The sequence below is a fragment of the Colletotrichum fioriniae genome (genome assembly GCF_027942845.1).
Source record: "Colletotrichum fioriniae strain IMI 355084 chromosome Unknown scaffold_7, whole genome shotgun sequence".
In the NCBI taxonomy this organism is placed as follows: domain Eukaryota; kingdom Fungi; phylum Ascomycota; class Sordariomycetes; order Glomerellales; family Glomerellaceae; genus Colletotrichum; species Colletotrichum fioriniae.
Genome location: NW_027076843.1, coordinates 207,282 through 224,172, shown reverse-complemented (window position 1 = coordinate 224,172; position 16,891 = coordinate 207,282). Strand labels below are relative to the sequence as shown.

Sequence of the window (16,891 nt, the reverse complement as noted above, 5' to 3'; positions counted from 1 at the left end):
TCATCTCTACCTATTCACGTGCCATTGTCGCGCAGCGCTATTGAATGCTCATGGGGCGGCCTTTAGGCTTTCGGGGCTGGAAGTGATTCCGAGTAAACTTTATGCATATAGTGTCCAAGTTGATACAGCGAGGCTCAGCCAAGGCGAGCAAAGATTTAGCAGTGTTCGCCATCCGTACCAAGCAGCTACTCGACAGCCAACCGAAGTCCAGTACTAGCAATCGCGGCGAACTTTGGGTGAGTATGATGAAACTTGACGTAAGGGGAAGCGAGAACGATGGAAAGGAGGCATGCTTTGCTTGATAGGTAGGGCAATCCCTCACGCTCGGTCCCCTTATCGTCGTTTGCACGGATAGCAAGACGAACTGAGACCATTGCAAAGTGGCAGAGTCCGAGAGTGCGATCCCAAGTGTGCCTACAAGGTATCTTGGCAAAACGATAAGATGTTTCAATGACTCGATCGGGCGAACCTTGCTGTTGCGAGAAGGTCGGGGGAAGCCGAGTCTTCCCTATGATAGCATTCCGTGAAACACATCAAAACCATCTCGGTCCGGCCAACAACTATGTCGTCTTTCTCGGACTTTGTCGGCCCCGCTTGCTCCAGTTATCTCCATCGGGCTTACACCTAAGCTCACACTATTATCGCAGAGTCAAAAGTAGAATCTACCATCGATTGGTGTACAATTTTGAGCAAAGAAATCGGCCTCTCTGGCCCCCCTCGCCTCGGGATATGGCGCAGGTCAAGGGGGCGATAGGTCAGAACCTGTCAACCGAGGAGGCAATCGCGATTACGTGCCTAGCGACGGCTGGCATCTACAACGCCCTCGAGTTATACGTCCTCATCTTCACGAGGTTTCGACGACGAAGCGGACGATATTTTTGGAGCATGCTGATCGCGAATACCGGCATCCTGCTTCATGCCTGTGGCGGCTTGGGTCGGTTTATGCAGCCGACAAAAACGGTGATACCAGGGATATTCGCTCATATTGGCTGGTACTGTATGGTCACGGGCCAGTCCGTCGTATTGTGGTCACGACTGCATCTCGTCGTTTACAATCGCATCACCATCCGGTTGGTGTTGGCGATGATAATAACGTCCTTCTTCTGCGTTCATATCCCGCAAACGGTCCTCTTCGCTGGCGTCTGGGCAGGCAATAGCCCAGCTTGGGACAATCGCTTCAAGATATTCGAAAAGGCATCGTTGATGGTGTTTACTCTGCAGGAAATGTTCATCACCGGAATCTTCGTCAGGGCTGGATTTCGAAACTTCAAAAGCCTCTTCGAATTCAAGGCGCAGGAGGCAAAGGTCCTGCTCAGCTTTCTTGTCAGCATGTTCGTGTTGGTATTCCTTCTCGATACCGGGCTCGTCATCCTGGAGTACACGGGCTATTTTGTCTTCCAGACAACCAGCAAACCCATCGTCTACAGCATCAAGTTGAAAGTTGAATTTGCGGTTCTGGAAAAGCTTCTAGTATTCACACGGATGAAGCAGTGCGACTGCCATCAGCTGGATGACATTCCGAAGGATGAAGTCAAGTCCTTCCCCAATGATACTACACTCGCAACCACGATTAACACGATACACTGAAAGCAACGCAGTAAAAGACAAAACATCAATATCAAGTCCGAAAAGAAAATGGCGTGACAGAAAAGTGCCATCGCAATGCCTAGACAACGGCCACTGGAGAAGTCAAGGCCGTATGACGTTCTGAGTTGCCACCAAGGAGAAGGAATGTAACCACCAAGACTCTCTGCGCGCCGAGCTATTTTTGCTGAACCGCGAATCTCATGAATCAGACGTCAGGTCAAGCTCCCACGGGTAAGTGCAGAAACATCCTGCGACTGAGTTGGGTCTCATTGTCGTGTATTATTACTAAGTCTGAGTCACAGATTTTCAAAGACTTTCTTCCTTGAGCTGCATAACCAACATTTACTCTTGGTTGAGTCGGATTGCCCCTATCATTGCACCTGTAGGACTATTCGAAGACCGCAGTAGCAATTTCAATGCAACTATAGACAATGGAAGACGTAGGCTGTGAGACGAGTTCGTATATGATAGGAGATACGTGTCGCAAGGGATACACTATAAAACGGCGAACATACAGCTGACAATGAATGTATAATTTACAACTCATACCTGAACTCTTTGTTCTCAAGATCGGTCAAATCCCAGAACTCGTGGTTCTCCTTCACCTTATAATCATCTCCTAAAGCTGCCTTTTCAGCATCACGCTCCTTGTTTCTTCTTTCCAACACCCAGCGCATCAAGAACAAGTCGACTGTAACCAAAATGTAGATGATGCAAATCGAAATTTTGGCGGGGAGATACCTGGGTGCATCCCGAGCCTGGAAAGTCTGAGGCGAAATGATGTTACCGATGGTGTACGCGATGGTGCCAATGCATGCGACGGTGACTTTCTTGGTGGAACCTGCAACGTTGGTGCTCTGCAGCCCCAAAATCGTCGTCCATCCGATCGGAATGCCTCCTGAAGTGTAGTATCCGATCAAGGCGGGGACCTTCGAAGTCGTAGCCATGAGAATGGCGCCGATAATGGCGGGGATGTGGCCGGCAATGCACCAGTAGAGTCGTTGTCTCGTCTTCATTGCCAGCCAAGTCAGGCCGACCAACGCTACGATCTCGTAGGCACCGAGCGGGGTGACGAGAAGCAGAGACTCCTCGCTCGTGTATCCCATCCCCCGCACTAAGATATTCCCGAAGCTGGTCGCAATGGAGTTGGGGATGTTGGCCGCGAAGATCCAAAAAGCATAGAGCCAAGTCATGACGTCGAGCAATGCCTCTTTGACGTGCTTCCATTTGAACTCCTGCGATCCAATACCTTGCTCATTATCTCGGATGCGCTCAAGGTGCGTCGCCTTCTCTTCCTGAGAAAGGAATCTGGCAGTGGCCGGCGAGTCAGGCATAATGAAGAAGAACGCGATGCCAACGAGTGCGGTCAGCAGACCAAGGAACAAGAAAATCACCTGCCAACCCCTCAAAGCTGCGTTGGGGTCCTTTCCAACGTGTGTTGCGACGCCATATGCGAAGAAGCCACCGAACATTTGAGCTGCACCGCAGACGGAGAACCATATCCCGACGCGGAATGCTTGTTCCTGCTTGGTGTACCACTGCGAGGTGAAGAGAACCCATGCAGGCACTACAGCCGCTTCAAACGCCCCAAGGAGAAAACGGCAGACGAGCAGGCCAGCGTAGTTCTTGCATGCCGCGAGACAAGCTAGAACGACGCCCCATAGAATGATGTTGATGGAGGTGTACTTTGCAAGAGGAAACATCTGGATGAGTCGGATTGTCGGGAACTCGAAAGCGAGCTGACCAAAGAAGAAGATGGAAGCAACCCAGTTGAACTGATTCCCGTGGAGACCAGTGGATTGCTGAATGCCTGTGACGCTGGCATATGAGATGGCTGTCTTGTCAATGTATTGCAAGAAGTACACGATGCAGATCAGCGGCATGATATGAGTGTCGATGCGGCGCTTGAGCCTTCTGTTCAGCTCCGGATTAATAGTGCGGCCTAGAGGGCCAGTCTCGTTGAGAAGTTCGAGGGCAGCATCGGCGCCAGTCTTCGGAAGGCTTTTGGCAGCTTGCTCCGGGTTCTTTGCTCCCGTCGGCGCCAAATTCGACGCGACCGATGCGGAGCGCTCGTCTGAATTAGAGACATCGTCCGTAGTAGGCGGCTCTGCCACCTCTTTGATGTCGTAGTCGGCCATAGTCTATATTGTCGAGATACGAGCCGACAAAGCAACTAGTCGTGATTAATTAGTGATCAGGCAGGATCATCGTTGGCAAATAATGCCCGTAAAAAACCTTCCAGAGTAAAATTGTATGGAAAGATGCTCGCTCTTATCACTTGCAGCTGCAGCATCGCAGCGGTGTTTCGAGCACACCATCAGCAACGCCTCGTTACTCATGGCTGGGCAAATCCATAGGCAAGGTGCAAATACCAAAAGTTTTCACTGACGACATCCACATAATTCCGATAAGAGACGACGCATCCACCAGAAACTGACGTATCAAGACAAATGTCAGACGACTTTTGATCCTTCGTGTTACTCTAACAAGCACGTCATCGTCAAACTGATGGTGCAAGCCTTCAGAAGTTGCCTATTGTAGATATTGTACCCCACTTGCTCGGCTCACCACTGCAATGGTTGACTCAGAGACCCACGTTACGGCCACCCGGGGCGGTGAAGTGGCGGCTTGACTCGGTTCTGAAAAACAAAAGAGGGATGTGAACACTGTGCTGGGATTCTCAAGAGTTTATCTCTCTTAGTCTGCTCTTATCTGTGTAGAATCCTTGGTCTCTGGGTTCCGCCGCTATGGTTTGGCTCGACCTTCGAGGCCCCATTATGCAGGCAAGATGATGGACTTGCATGAACGCCTTTCCCATTTGATGAGATCAGCGAGACTGCGTCCAAACGCCTGAAATGGTGCAGGCACGTGACATGTGTAGCTATCTCATGATGAGAATTTGAATTTTTCTGAATGAGGGACAGCTTCAATGATCTTTATCCTTTGTAACCCTTCTTGCAGTTGGTTTTGACCATAGAACAAAATCAATGCTTCTCATCGTTTCTGTCACGGGACTGATGAGATTTTCCAAAGGCTCTCAGAGGATTATATTCCGCTAATCTAAGAAGGAACAGAGGGCGGCGTGAGTCTTCCGTCTTAAGTTCTGAACCTACTTCGTTCAAGTTGAATTGTTAAACAATTTCGCGAGCCATGGAACAATGACGAACTATGATAACAAGCCGATTAATTGCCCATAACTTACCGGCTTCAGCGCAGTTTGGCTTATAATGGTTATCAATGCTAATGCAGGCTTTCAGTAGGGCTATCGACTTACTTCCCTTCAGGTTCCTCTCAAATCTAGTGCGGTGTACTAAATTATGAGATAACCCATGTTTATGGGCAATGGTAGAGCCAGCACGCTTTTCACGTCACGTGTTTGCCCAGTCTTCAAGCTATACGAAAGGCGATATTATTCGAGGTTTTCAAAATCCATTACACCCGCCTGCAACCAGTACAATCCACATCCGATCAGTCACGTAGTATGAGTGAATCACGTCTGTGCCCAAGGAGCTGCGGCGAACATGCATAAACGACTTAGCGATTTGAAATCCAACACGCTATGTCCTGACTGAAGGCGATGTTGCCAAAGGCAGTCAGCCTTTGGCCGGCGTTACCGGGCGTAAGCATGGACTCTTTAGATTATCACCGTTCACCACGTCTGTCAACGGTGACTACCTACTTTATAAGGCTATGACTGTCGAGCGATATTCCGCGCTTCTCGCGTCAGACCCGCAGAGAATCAACCAGTCAGATGACAACGCATGGCTCACCCAAGAGTGTTCCCGATATTCCGCAACTAAATCGCGGCTGGCTGTAGACGCGCCTTAGAGACGCCCTAGATCGACGCAGGCCCCCGGCGACTGCGGGGTCGATATTCGCCGAAACTTGGGAAGACTCTCCGCTTTTGGGGTGGTGGATCGGGATCCGGTTTGGCCGGGCCGTTATCAGATGCTGCAAGCCGATGCGGGGAATCTGCTGACAGCTTTTTCCTGCCTACAATATTCATTACGCTCTCGATGTCTAGGTCATGGAGCAAATATCGTGAACGGTTATATAAACTACTCTTCTGCTGCAGCCTGCAGCATAAGCATTTCTAAATCCTTCACGTTGAAGAAAACCGTTATGTCACCTAATACGTTCGACATCTCCTGCCTTTGCGGCGGTGTCTCACAGCAGGTTGAGCCTCTCGTTGCTCATGGAGAGTCTACTAAGTTGTCCATCAACCACGGCGACGTCGATCGACACGCTACAGGCATTCTCTGCACCTCTTACTATCCCATCCATAAGCCTCATCAAACGGATGATACGACTGCGTATCATGGCGTTGACGGGTGGACAAGATACTTTTGTAGCACGTGCGGATGCCATGTCCTAAGACGCAGGGATATAGATGGAGCAATTGTGTGGGAAGTAGCTACTGGCGTCCTACTGCACAACACCGCCGAGGACGCTGGTGCAGACGCGCGTTTTGCAAGGCATACCGGCATTTCCGATACTAAAGACGGCGGGATCTCGATATGGCTGTCCGAAATTGGTGGGCAGCGGCTGGAAAAAACGACAACACCGGTCACTCCATCATCAAAGCCCACGACGAAGCCTCCTCCCACGCCAGCCGTCTGTCCTAAAGATTCACTGCCCGCCTCATGCGCCTGCGGCAGAGTGAGCTACCACATCACACGGCCAACCGAAGAAAGCTATTTGCCGCATTCCGGCTTCCCCGATCTACAGTACGCTCAAGTCGAACACTCCGCCGAGTTCATGAAGAACCCCGACACCCTCAAGTGGTGGATTCGAAGCAACGGCACCAAGTACTTGGCTGGAACCTGCGCTTGTCGGTCTTGCCGCCTCATCTCCGGATTTGAGGTTCAGACCTGGGCATTCGTCCCCCGATGCAACATTCTCTTCCACGTTCCCGGACCAGACGACGGTCAGTCCGTTATTCTACCCCTCAATTTCTCGAAGTTGCCCACCGGAATCGTGAGGACGTATGAATCCTCACCTGGCGTCTTTCGCGAATTTTGTGGCAACTGCGGTGCAACGGTATTCTGGCGCGACAGTTGGCGACCAGACGTCATCGACGTCAGCGTAGGGCTGCTTCGGGCAGGCGAGGGCGCGCGGGCCGAGATGTGGCTGGACTGGTGGACGGAGCGATGCAGCTTCGAAGAAGAGACGGAAAGGGGTCGATCAGGAGAGCCCGCGCGCATTGCTAGGAGGCTCATTGATGGCCTGGAACGAGGCTTGCGCTCAGGGGTCCAGTCAAAGTGAGGCAGCTTGGTACTACGGCAGATACAGAGTAGCTATAGATGGTTTAATCAGAAACAAATCGTTCACCGTGACGCTCTTTGCAGGTCGCTAGCAGGCCTATATTAGGCAATTTGCAGAGTCACGTTCTTCTTGGCGAACAAGATAACAAATCATCCTGGGTACCGAGTAAAATAGAGAGATGGATCAATCCGGCAATCTGAAATCTGGAATCCGTTTTGCTACCCCTGATATTAGCCAAGGATACCCGAGTCATCCCATGTCCGTTCCAAGTTTCGCAATGATTGAACTGCTGTCCAATTCGGATGAAACAGGCAGGTTTCTATATCGATCTAGAAAACATGAAAACAGTGCCCGCGAACTTATCAAGCATTGTTTAAGGGGTTATTTCGGCCCGCTTCCCAGTGGGATAGACTTGGCAAATGACTCGGGGATTCACCTTTCGGGCCTGCCAAGCGCGCCGGGCCGGGCGGGGCCCCTTGACGGACGGACACGGACTCTGTCAAAGGTCGGGCCCGCGGCGCCGGGTCGTGTAGAGGGACACGTGGGATGTTGCCGGTATACTGGATTCATGGAGGAAGAGTTGGTGGGATACCGGGCAGGCTCACATTCATCGACTTCTCCTGGTCGTCAAGCTGAGCTCACCGTTGTCTGACCGAGCGGTTAGCCTACTTGGCATGCTTATGTGCCTTGGTGACAGCTACTCGGATCGATTCCAAGCCCCGCAATCCTTTGAGTGCTGACAGCTTACTGCTGCGCCTCGGGGTAAGGGTAGCATCACAGAAACTATAGCTCGTAGGCCATCGAGTACCTAGTCGTTGCATAGGGAATGCTCTGCCCGTATCTTCAAAAGAGGTCTAGTCTATTGATGCACATTGTTGTTCGAGATGCGTCTAAAGCGGATATCGCGCCACTTCTCACTTGCACAGGATGTGATACCGACTAGATCAAGTAGCGCTGACGAACCGAGCCTCCTTTATTGGCAGCTGAAAATAGAAGAGAACATCACCCGCTTATGCAGCGTGATTGAGTTGGGCCCTCAAGCTTGGCATGCACAGCTCAACCTAGTCCGCATCGCATCGTTGGCTTGAGTTGCGACATAAGGTCGACGACATGTCAGCTTTCCTTGAACGTCTTGGTGCTGTGAGCTATTTTCATCTTCATTGGTATTGACAGAAGAACGTGAGCATCTGATATGTGCGCCTTGTAGTATGATTTCAGAGCAAGTGGCAATCTTCTTGGTCGCTGACTTTGGGATAGAACCATAATGAATGCTAGTATGGGCTCGCTCGACATATGACACAAACATTCACGACATGAAGGACAGCCAGTCGATGGCTCCTGGAGGTAAATATGTCCGTGACGGAGTATCGCTCACAAAGTCAATGCCATTTGGTGCAAGACCATGATCAAAAGCCGAGACAGGCATGGCTTCCTGAGCGAAACTGGGTTCACTTGCACTTACATAAGCTTACAAACATTATTGAAACATCACTCGTGACTATAAACTCATGCTGCATGAACTCGGCAGCGAGGTTAGTTGAATGCCAAAAAGTAAACGCTCGAATGCTTCTTCAATGATCCATGCTAACCCTTCAAGTTGGCTAATCGCCGAACACGAATGCTAAGCAGTAAGTCCGGTAAAGATTGACCTAGTAGCTCAGGTCTGTGAGTTGGGAAACTTTTGACTTTGCATGCAACTCCAAGGGAAGCTGGCAGAGTTGATCACATGGGTACCGGTTGCATTCACCTGTCCTTCCCAAATGGAAAAGTCGTCCGCCTCGGCATCCTAGAGCAAAGTCAATTGAAGACAATGGTAAGTTGAACGGAGTGAATAACGTGTCTATTGTCACTGTGATCCTTGCCGACTTTGACCGGCGTCCTATAGAATTGAGGCAGTTTATAATCAAAATAGGGTGCAGCCGAGTCGATCAAGGTTTCCAAGCATACTTTTGGTATAGTGGGAGGGGGCAAAGCGATATGATTCATCATTGGTAAGTTTGCGCGCGTGAAAGGGTGTGAGATGAACCCCGAAAAACAAATCTCCCGGTTCTTGAATTGCCCGTGTTCCCTTCCCCCCCTATGTCGTGTGGTGTTCCCGAGATGATATCGTAAAGGTAAACTTTCCGTACCCCCTCGATACTGCATCCTTCGTATAGGTAACTATAGCTAGCCACGCACGTGTTGAGGTGGACATGGACTATGGTCTGCGGAGGAAAAAGATTATAGCATGCCACGGACACCGCGGACGCATACGGCAGAGACGAAAGAGGGTAATGTTTCCGGCAACTAAGTGCGCAGTGCCCAGCCAATGTGGTTCGACACATTTCTAGTCCAGGCTCATGACCCGTCGGCAAGTGGGTGTCGGCCGAGTACCATGGCCGCAAGCAAAACCAAATTACAGGGATAAACGTGATTCAGAGAGTTGCACGCTACGGTAGTTGACAGGGCGGCAATCTCATTCCCATCTCAGCCACTCCCAGCGTCAGGTTTTACCTCTGTTGTCACCGTGCTCCCAAGTGCAGCGTGCCCCAGCAAACTCCCAAGGGCCTCCGGGTTCGCAGTTCCCAGCCAAGAGGACGGTGTTGCGTGTCCAAGGCTCAAGGGGACTCTGTATGTGATGAGAAGCCACCCCGCCAAGCATCTTGGCAGCACAGGCGGACGGGGTGACTGATGTGGCTATACTCAGGGACAATTCTTTTGGGACTCGGGCACAGCCGGGGTCGCAGGATTTTCGGCCGACAGCTCTTTTACTGTGAGGTGCATGCACGAATGCTCGCGTACCTCAAATCTAGCCTTCCTGTTCGGGATGGTGGTGCTGGCTGGGTTGACCCGGCCTGTCGAGGGTTTCTTTCGTGCTTGCAGCAGGCGTGCTGATCTGCCACGCCGCCTGGCTGCATCCCATCCCGCCCGCATGTCCGTGTGGGTGGTGTCACCTTGGTGTGCGTCTGTGGACTAAGGTACCGAGTGTTTCTGTGCCGTGCGTTCCAGTCGAAGCCGTTGAAGGCCGCCATCAACGGCCGGCCGGCGCGCGGGGATGGATCGTCGAGGAGGGTCGTCAAAGAGGGGGAGGTGTTCGGGTTCCAGATCCTCCCATCCAGAAGGCTTGCTTTTGCCTCTTCCACACCCAAAGATTTGCCCGCCGCCAGAGGGAGGTAGGGCTGAGTCAATGCACGATTGATGAAAAGCTTCCTTCATCCCATGTTGGGTGGTCGCGATTTGGGCCAAAACCTTGTACGACTCTTTAGAGTCTAGGCCTGTAATGGCAGGTTGTCTCTAGCCGGGTTGTCTAGTCTCCCACCCGGCATAGTGTTCGGGGGGTTTTTGCTGGGATTCTCAAGACTCTTTAGGAGTTTGGCTAGGGACAAAGTCATGAGTCCGCAGAAGCCAGAGGAATGACGGAGGCATCAATTAGCCCGTTGCGCGCGGGCAGCTCCGTAAATGCTAAGTGTATATGCAGTACTAACTTCCAAGTGGTGTTTACAGACAGGGTACAGCAGGATAGAGCAGGGAGAGGGCGGGTTGATATGATCCGATTTGTTGCTCTTCGGAGTTTAGGGGGTGAAGTCTATTAGATTCAAAAGTGGCTCCCACAGCTTGGAAACTGTCATCGCACAATTGGTCGCGGTTGGTGTGAATTATTACAGGCTTTACAGAAATACTACCTTACTCTTCTAGTCACCCAGTAACTTGGCACCGGTCCGCATCAGACTGTTGACTTTTGACCATTAGAGCAGGGTGTACAGCTCGTCAGCTCCCCGGATTCCCTAGCTTATGCCTGGTTCTGGATCAACATTTGAGCTCATGATCCCGGCCACGCCAGCCCGATCCTGGTGTGTTCTCCCCCCCTGGGCCCCATGTCTTCTCCATACAAGTTGCCGTAAGTTTCACCCATATGGACATCGCTTAGGACACAATCCCCGCCCAAAAGTGTGAAAAGCGGACCAGACCACACCAAAGAGCCATCTGCCAATCTGCGTATGTTCACGCCCATCCTAATCAAACAAGATTGTCATTCCAGGCGCTTATTCTGGATCGTAAACCTTGCCATGGGGCATCTTAGTGCGCAATACCGACTCGACTGCCGTTGTAGGAAGCTTATTACCAAGGCCCCCGTCAGCGATGCCTTGCGCAGCATTGGGGACGCCGGGCTTGGAAGCGGCCTTCGCAGGTCTTGGTATTGTTACTAATCGTGGAGTTCTGGAATCAAAATATTCCCACATGGAGATGCTCCATCGTGGCTCGTGGTACCTGCTCAGAAGCTGTGTCATTGCTCGTGAGTCGTAGGTCGCCACAGTTTATTACTTATGTCCTGGGGTTCGTCCCATCTTGGAATAAAGATCTGTTTCTTCTTCTTCAGGAACACACTCATCTCTCACCCGTTGAGTCTGCTACCCCCGGTCTCACTCTCACCTAGTCATTCCTTCTCTGAACGTCCTCTGGACCAACCTGTCTTGTCAACATGCACGCCAAACTTTCCAGCTGCCTTTTGGCAGCTTCTGCTCTCCTGCCCGCCGTCACGGCTGAGGGCTGCCCTTTCGCCAAACGCGATGGTTCCGTCACCAGCGAGCTCCCCAAGAGAGACACGGCTGAGGGCTTCGGCCGATGCTCGAGAATCAGCAACCAGGCTGGTGGCGGCACCCGCAGCCACGACTGGTGGCCTTGCCAGCTTAGACTCGATACTCTTCGCCAGTTCCAGCCCGCGACCAACCCGTACGGAGGCGATTTCGACTACACTGCGGCTTTCAACTCTTTGGATTGTGAGTAGAATCGATGGGGAGGGGGAAGAAGAAACACTGCATGGGAGGATCCTCACTAACACCCCACGTCAGATGAGGCTCTGAAGAAGGACCTCCACGCCCTGATGACGGAGTCCCAGGAATGGTGGCCCGCCGACTTTGGCCACTATGGCGGTCTCTTCATCCGCATGGCCTGGCATAGCGCCGGCACTTATCGCGCCATTGACGGGCGAGGTGGCGGTGGAATGGTGAGCCGTTTTTTTTCTTCACTGCATCTCTTGGCTTATGTTTTACTCTCTTCTCTTTGGCTGTGTTATCCCGAAAGTCCTTCCCTCCCTCCCCCCGCTCTCCCGGTCTTCCTAGTGCTTTTCCACTTGGCACAAGGTAGCTGGAAGAAACACCGCGTTGTAACCCCCCTCTCCATTTTAGCATATTTCTTATTCCTTGCCTACCGTTGCACTTGATCATCTCTTCGCGGTCCCATTCGTCTCGCGTTGGAAGATCAATTGGCTAGACGGAGGTTTTTGTCCTATCCCGGATCAAAGCCAAGAGGTGCTAAAGCATCTCGCTCGCCTTTTTCTCCACCCGCACCGCGTCACGAAATATGGACCTGGGCTGTTTGCATCTTATCACATCTCTGCATCAGTTTAATTCTTCTTGAGGACTGGCGTTTACTAATATTGGACTCCTGCAGGGCCAACAACGTTTCGCTCCGCTTAACAGCTGGCCTGACAACCAGAACCTCGACAAGGCTCGCCGCCTGCTGTGTAAGATTTCCAATCCTTATGCGCTCTTTTGCGATTCGGCCCACCCATGTTCGACTTGCATCATCGACTCGGTAGCGATATCCACTTTGCCGTGGCTCGATGGTGCGAGTAGAGCGATGTTGTGGGCCCCTTGAGAGATAGAGAGAGAAGAAACGTTTGCTAATCCTAACTCTTTCACTTTTTACAGGGCCTATCAAGCAAAAGTACGGCAACAAGATCTCATGGGCCGACTTGTACCTCCTCACCGGCAACGTTGCCCTTGAGTCCATGGGCTTCACCCCTCTTGGCTTCGCCGCTGGCCGTCCCGATACTTGGCAATCCGATGAGTCCGTCTACTGGGGTGGAGAGACGACCTTCGTCCCCAAGGGTAACGATGTCCGCTACAATGGCAGCACCGACATCAACGAGCGCGCCGACAAGCTCGAGAAGCCCCTGGGTGCCACCCACATGGGTCTCATCTACGTCAACCCGGAGGGCCCCGATGCCAGCTCCGACCCCGCCGCTTCGGCCAAGGACATCCGCGTCGCTTTCGATCGCATGGGAATGAACGATGAGGAGACCGTCGCTCTGATCGCCGGTGGACACGCCTTTGGCAAGACGCACGGTGCCGTGCCTGCAAGTGAGTTGCACATCATTCACGCCCCCCATCTTCACGATCCCGGTTCAAGTCGGACGAACGGGCGAGAATTGAGCGCCTCCGGAGAGAGCTCCGGGTTACCCCCGGGAACACGATTTTCACCGCCATTTTTGGAACATGCAGATGCTAATCCGCGTCTCTCATAGGCAACATTGGAGGTGAGCCCGAGGCCGCTGACCTTGGCGAGATGGGTCTCGGATGGCACAACAGCGTCGGTGATGGCAACGGTGTCAACCAGATGACCAGTGGTCTTGAGGTTGTCTGGACCAAGACCCCTACCAAGTAAGTGATGATTGTGATGAGTCTATTTCCGTTTGCATTTGCGGCCCCCCCATTCTTGGCACTCCAGCCGTTCTCATTTCCCCTCTTCTCACTCTTGAGGCCTCTTTTATCTCTCATTAGCCGAATCTTCGCCCTCGAAAGAGAGAGAGAGAAGGCCATGAGAGAAATGATGAGGCGACAAACGACGAGGCCAAGAAAAGCTATTTATACATCAACCACACCGGGTGATTATGCAGTGACACACCGACGCTAATCCTTGTACCTGCAGATGGAGCAACGGCTACTTGGAGTCTCTCATTCACAACAAATGGACCCTCGTCACCAGCCCTGCCGGCGCTCACCAATGGGAGGCTGTCAACGGCACTCTCGACTACCCCGACCCCTTTGACGCTACCAAGTTCCGCAAGGCCACCATGCTCACCAGCGACTTGGCTCTCATCAATGACCCGTCCTACCTCAACATCACCACCCGCTGGCTCGATCACCCCCAGGAGCTCGCCGATGCCTTCGCCAAGGCTTGGTTCAAGCTTCTTCACCGTGACTTGGGTCCCGTCGCCCGCTACCTCGGTCCCGAGATCCCCAAGGAGACTTTCGGCTGGCAGGATCCCCTTCCCGCTAGGGAGGGTGAGCTCATTGACGATGCCGATGTGACCAAGCTCAAGTCTGACATTCTTGGCACCGCCGGTCTCGACGTTTCCAAGCTCGCCTCCGTCGCCTGGGCCTCCGCCTCTACCTTCCGTCACTCCGACAAGCGTGGTGGTGCCAACGGTGCCCGCATCGCCCTCGAGCCCCAGAACAAGTGGGTTTCCAACAACCCTACCGTCCTCACCGAGGTTATCGACGCCCTTAAGAAGATCCAGACCAGCTTCAACACCGGTGCCAAGAAGGTCTCCCTCGCCGACTTGATCGTTCTCGGGGGTGTCGCCGCCGTCGAGAAGGCCGCTTCTGACGCTGGTGTCGCCGTCACCGTCCCCTTCACCGCCGGCCGTGTCGACGCCACCCAGGAGCAGACCGACGTCCGCGCTTTCAGCTACCTCGAGCCCCAGGCCGACGGCTTCCGCAACTACGGCAAGGGTACCGCCCGCGCTCGCACTGAGGAGATCCTCGTCGACAAGGCCTCCCAGCTCACCCTCTCCGCCCCCGAGCTGACCGTCCTCGTCGGTGGTCTCCGCGCCCTCGGCGCCACCTTCGACCAGTCCAACACCGGTGTTCTTACCGCCAAGAAGGGCCAGCTGACCAACGACTGGTTCATCAACCTGCTCGATATCTCCACCGTCTGGTCCAAGACCGATACCGAGGGCGAGACCTGGACCGGTGTTGACCGCAAGACCAAGGCCGAGAAGTGGACCGCCACCCGTGCCGATCTCGTGTTCGGATCCCACGCCGAGCTCCGTGCCATCTCTGAGGTCTACGCCAGCTCCGACGCCAACGAGAAGTTCGTCAAGGACTTCGTCGCTGCGTGGGACAAGGTCATGAACCTTGACCGCTTCGACTTGAAGAAGTACTAAAGTGCTACCCGCACTAACCCAACTGTTTCTATGTTAAGGATTTAAGGTGTTGGCGGTTATTCTTGTATCTACTTTATACCTCATATATTCTTTTGCCCGCACTCTGTGTCCTCTACGATTCTTAATTATCGTGAACTAGTGATATTCCAGTCCGATCGGCCAGCTCTAGAGGCCACGCATGTGTTCCTGAAACTGTCTCCAATGCCGAGGCACTCGGCCGTGCTATCGAATGCTCTCTTCAAAGTACGTGATTTAGCTCGAGACATTTCTTTCAGCTTGCGTCACGCTGAGATGACTCTTCCGGCTTCGGCTTGATAAAGATGGCAGCCAGAAACATACACCCAGAAACGCCAGTATAGAATGCCCACATCACACGCAACGCAGACATATAGCTAGTCTTGCTTGCCCCAGGCGACCCATTGTTCCCATCTTCAGAACCAAGTTTCCCCGTCGTCAGCTCTCCCCCGCCAAGATTATGCTGCAACAACACCGTCCCGATGACAATGGACATGGAAGAAAAGAGAGACCTCACAAAACTGAAGGCCGACATGGCAGCCGCCATGTCCTTCTGCTTCGTGTGAGTCTGAATTGAGATCATGGGACTCTGGAAGAGTACGCCGGCACCGAACCCAGTGATCATTTGGAAAACCACAATCTTAGCCCACTCCGTGCTGACGCCGAAGCTGATGAACAGGCCATTCCCGAGAGTCATGAGTGCTGAGCCGAAGAAGATGGGAATGATGTAATTGCCTGTTTTCCGGGTGAACAGCCCCCCGAGCATCGTCATCACCGTGAGCGGGATAAGCAGAGGAAACAGCATAATTCCAGCAGTAATCGGTTTAAAACCGAAGACGACTTGGAAGTAAAGCGGGAGAAAGTAGTCGTACGATATGAATACGAAGCTGTGTATGCAGGCAAGGGTGAAAGAGGCAATGTTGGTGACGTTTTGGAAGATTCGGAATGGAATGACGGGGTTCTTGGCGAAGCAAGCTTCCCATACGACGAAAAGTGCCAGGATGAGGACACCGAATAGGATGAGGCAGATCACCAAAGCAGAGCTCCAGGGGACGACGCCGCCAGCACCTGTTTCGAGGCCGTAGAGGAAGCAGATTGTGCCACCTATGATGAGAAGGAAACCGATCCAGTCGAGGTCCTGAAGTCCGGGAATCAATGGCTCTTTGGGGGTTTCAACCTTGAGGGTGAAGAATAACACCACCAGGGCAACGCCGTCAAACGGCAAGTTGATGAAGACTATCAAACGTCAGTTCAATGCCGTCCCGTGTGGGATTTTCGGGGTTCCTTCTCACAGCACCATCTCCATCCGATCGTCTGTGTAAAGACACCTCCGAGTACCGGGCCGACAGCACTCGCAATCCCGTAGACGATGCCAGTCATGCCATAATACTTGGCCCGATCCTCCAACTTGAAGATATCGCCAATCACAATCGTGACCAGGACCGACGATCCACCTCCCCCAAGCCCTTGGACCGTCCTCCCAGCGATGAGAACTTGAATGTTCCCAGCCAAGGCCGCGATCAAGCTTCCCGCCATGAACGTCGCCGCTGCGGTCATGATCGTGGGCTTCCGGCCGAATATGTCGGACATCTTAGCCCATACCGGTGTGGATGCCGTGCTGGATAAAGTGTACGCGCTTCCCACCCATGCGTACTCTGAGGCTGTAGCTTGAAGAGTTGATGCGATGGTGGGCAAGGCCGTGGCGATGATGGTGATATCTAGCGCGCTGAGTAGGAGTGTTAAGCAGAGGGCGCACATGACGGCGCGGCGACGGATCGGGCTCATGTCAGGGGGAACATAAGATGCGGTTGTGGTGACCCGATCCAGAGCACTCTGAGTGTCATCATCCTGTTGTGAGTTCGTCTCTTGGGGCTTTTCGGGCGACATTGCTGCGGAGGATTCTCCCATGGTGAGCCTACTAAAGCGATTGACGCCCTGGTATTCCTGTCTCAGGGCTGGAGTAGAATGAAACAGTGCAGACTGTTCATGGGATATACAATGACACTGTTGCTGGAAAATCATTGGCAATCACTTCCTTCAAACGGTTCTTGTCGTTCCTTGCGACCATCATTTGGCTCGGTTCGGTTCGGTTCG

The 16,891-nt window shown here is 52.8% G+C and overlaps 3 protein-coding genes across 3 annotated transcripts; 1 reads left to right on the top strand and 2 right to left on the bottom strand.

The window, feature by feature from the left end:
* Positions 1 to 2,123: 2,123 nt before the first annotated feature.
* On the bottom strand, positions 2,124 to 3,725 carry DAL5 (Allantoate permease; the record flags this gene model as incomplete). The annotated part of the gene is made up of 1 exon (XM_053190883.2): positions 2,124 to 3,725. One exon carries the CDS (start codon positions 3,723 to 3,725, stop codon positions 2,124 to 2,126), a length of 1,602 nt encoding a protein of 533 aa, XP_053051801.2.
* Positions 3,726 to 11,311: 7,586 nt separating this feature from the next.
* On the top strand, positions 11,312 to 14,782 carry KATG2 (Catalase-peroxidase 2; the record flags this gene model as incomplete). Its single annotated transcript, XM_053190884.2, has 6 exons — positions 11,312 to 11,609; positions 11,682 to 11,836; positions 12,283 to 12,355; positions 12,543 to 12,974; positions 13,139 to 13,274; positions 13,543 to 14,782. The coding sequence occupies 6 exons, from the start codon at positions 11,312 to 11,314 to the stop codon at positions 14,780 to 14,782; spliced, it is 2,334 nt and encodes a 777-aa protein (XP_053051802.2).
* A 392-nt stretch (positions 14,783 to 15,174) lies between these two features.
* On the bottom strand, positions 15,175 to 16,684 carry N0V96_006261 (uncharacterized protein; the record flags this gene model as incomplete). Its single annotated transcript, XM_065757658.1, has 3 exons — positions 15,175 to 15,211; positions 15,310 to 16,033; positions 16,090 to 16,684. The coding sequence occupies 3 exons, from the start codon at positions 16,682 to 16,684 to the stop codon at positions 15,175 to 15,177; spliced, it is 1,356 nt and encodes a 451-aa protein (XP_065613575.1).
* Between the last annotated feature and the right edge of the window lie 207 nt (positions 16,685 to 16,891).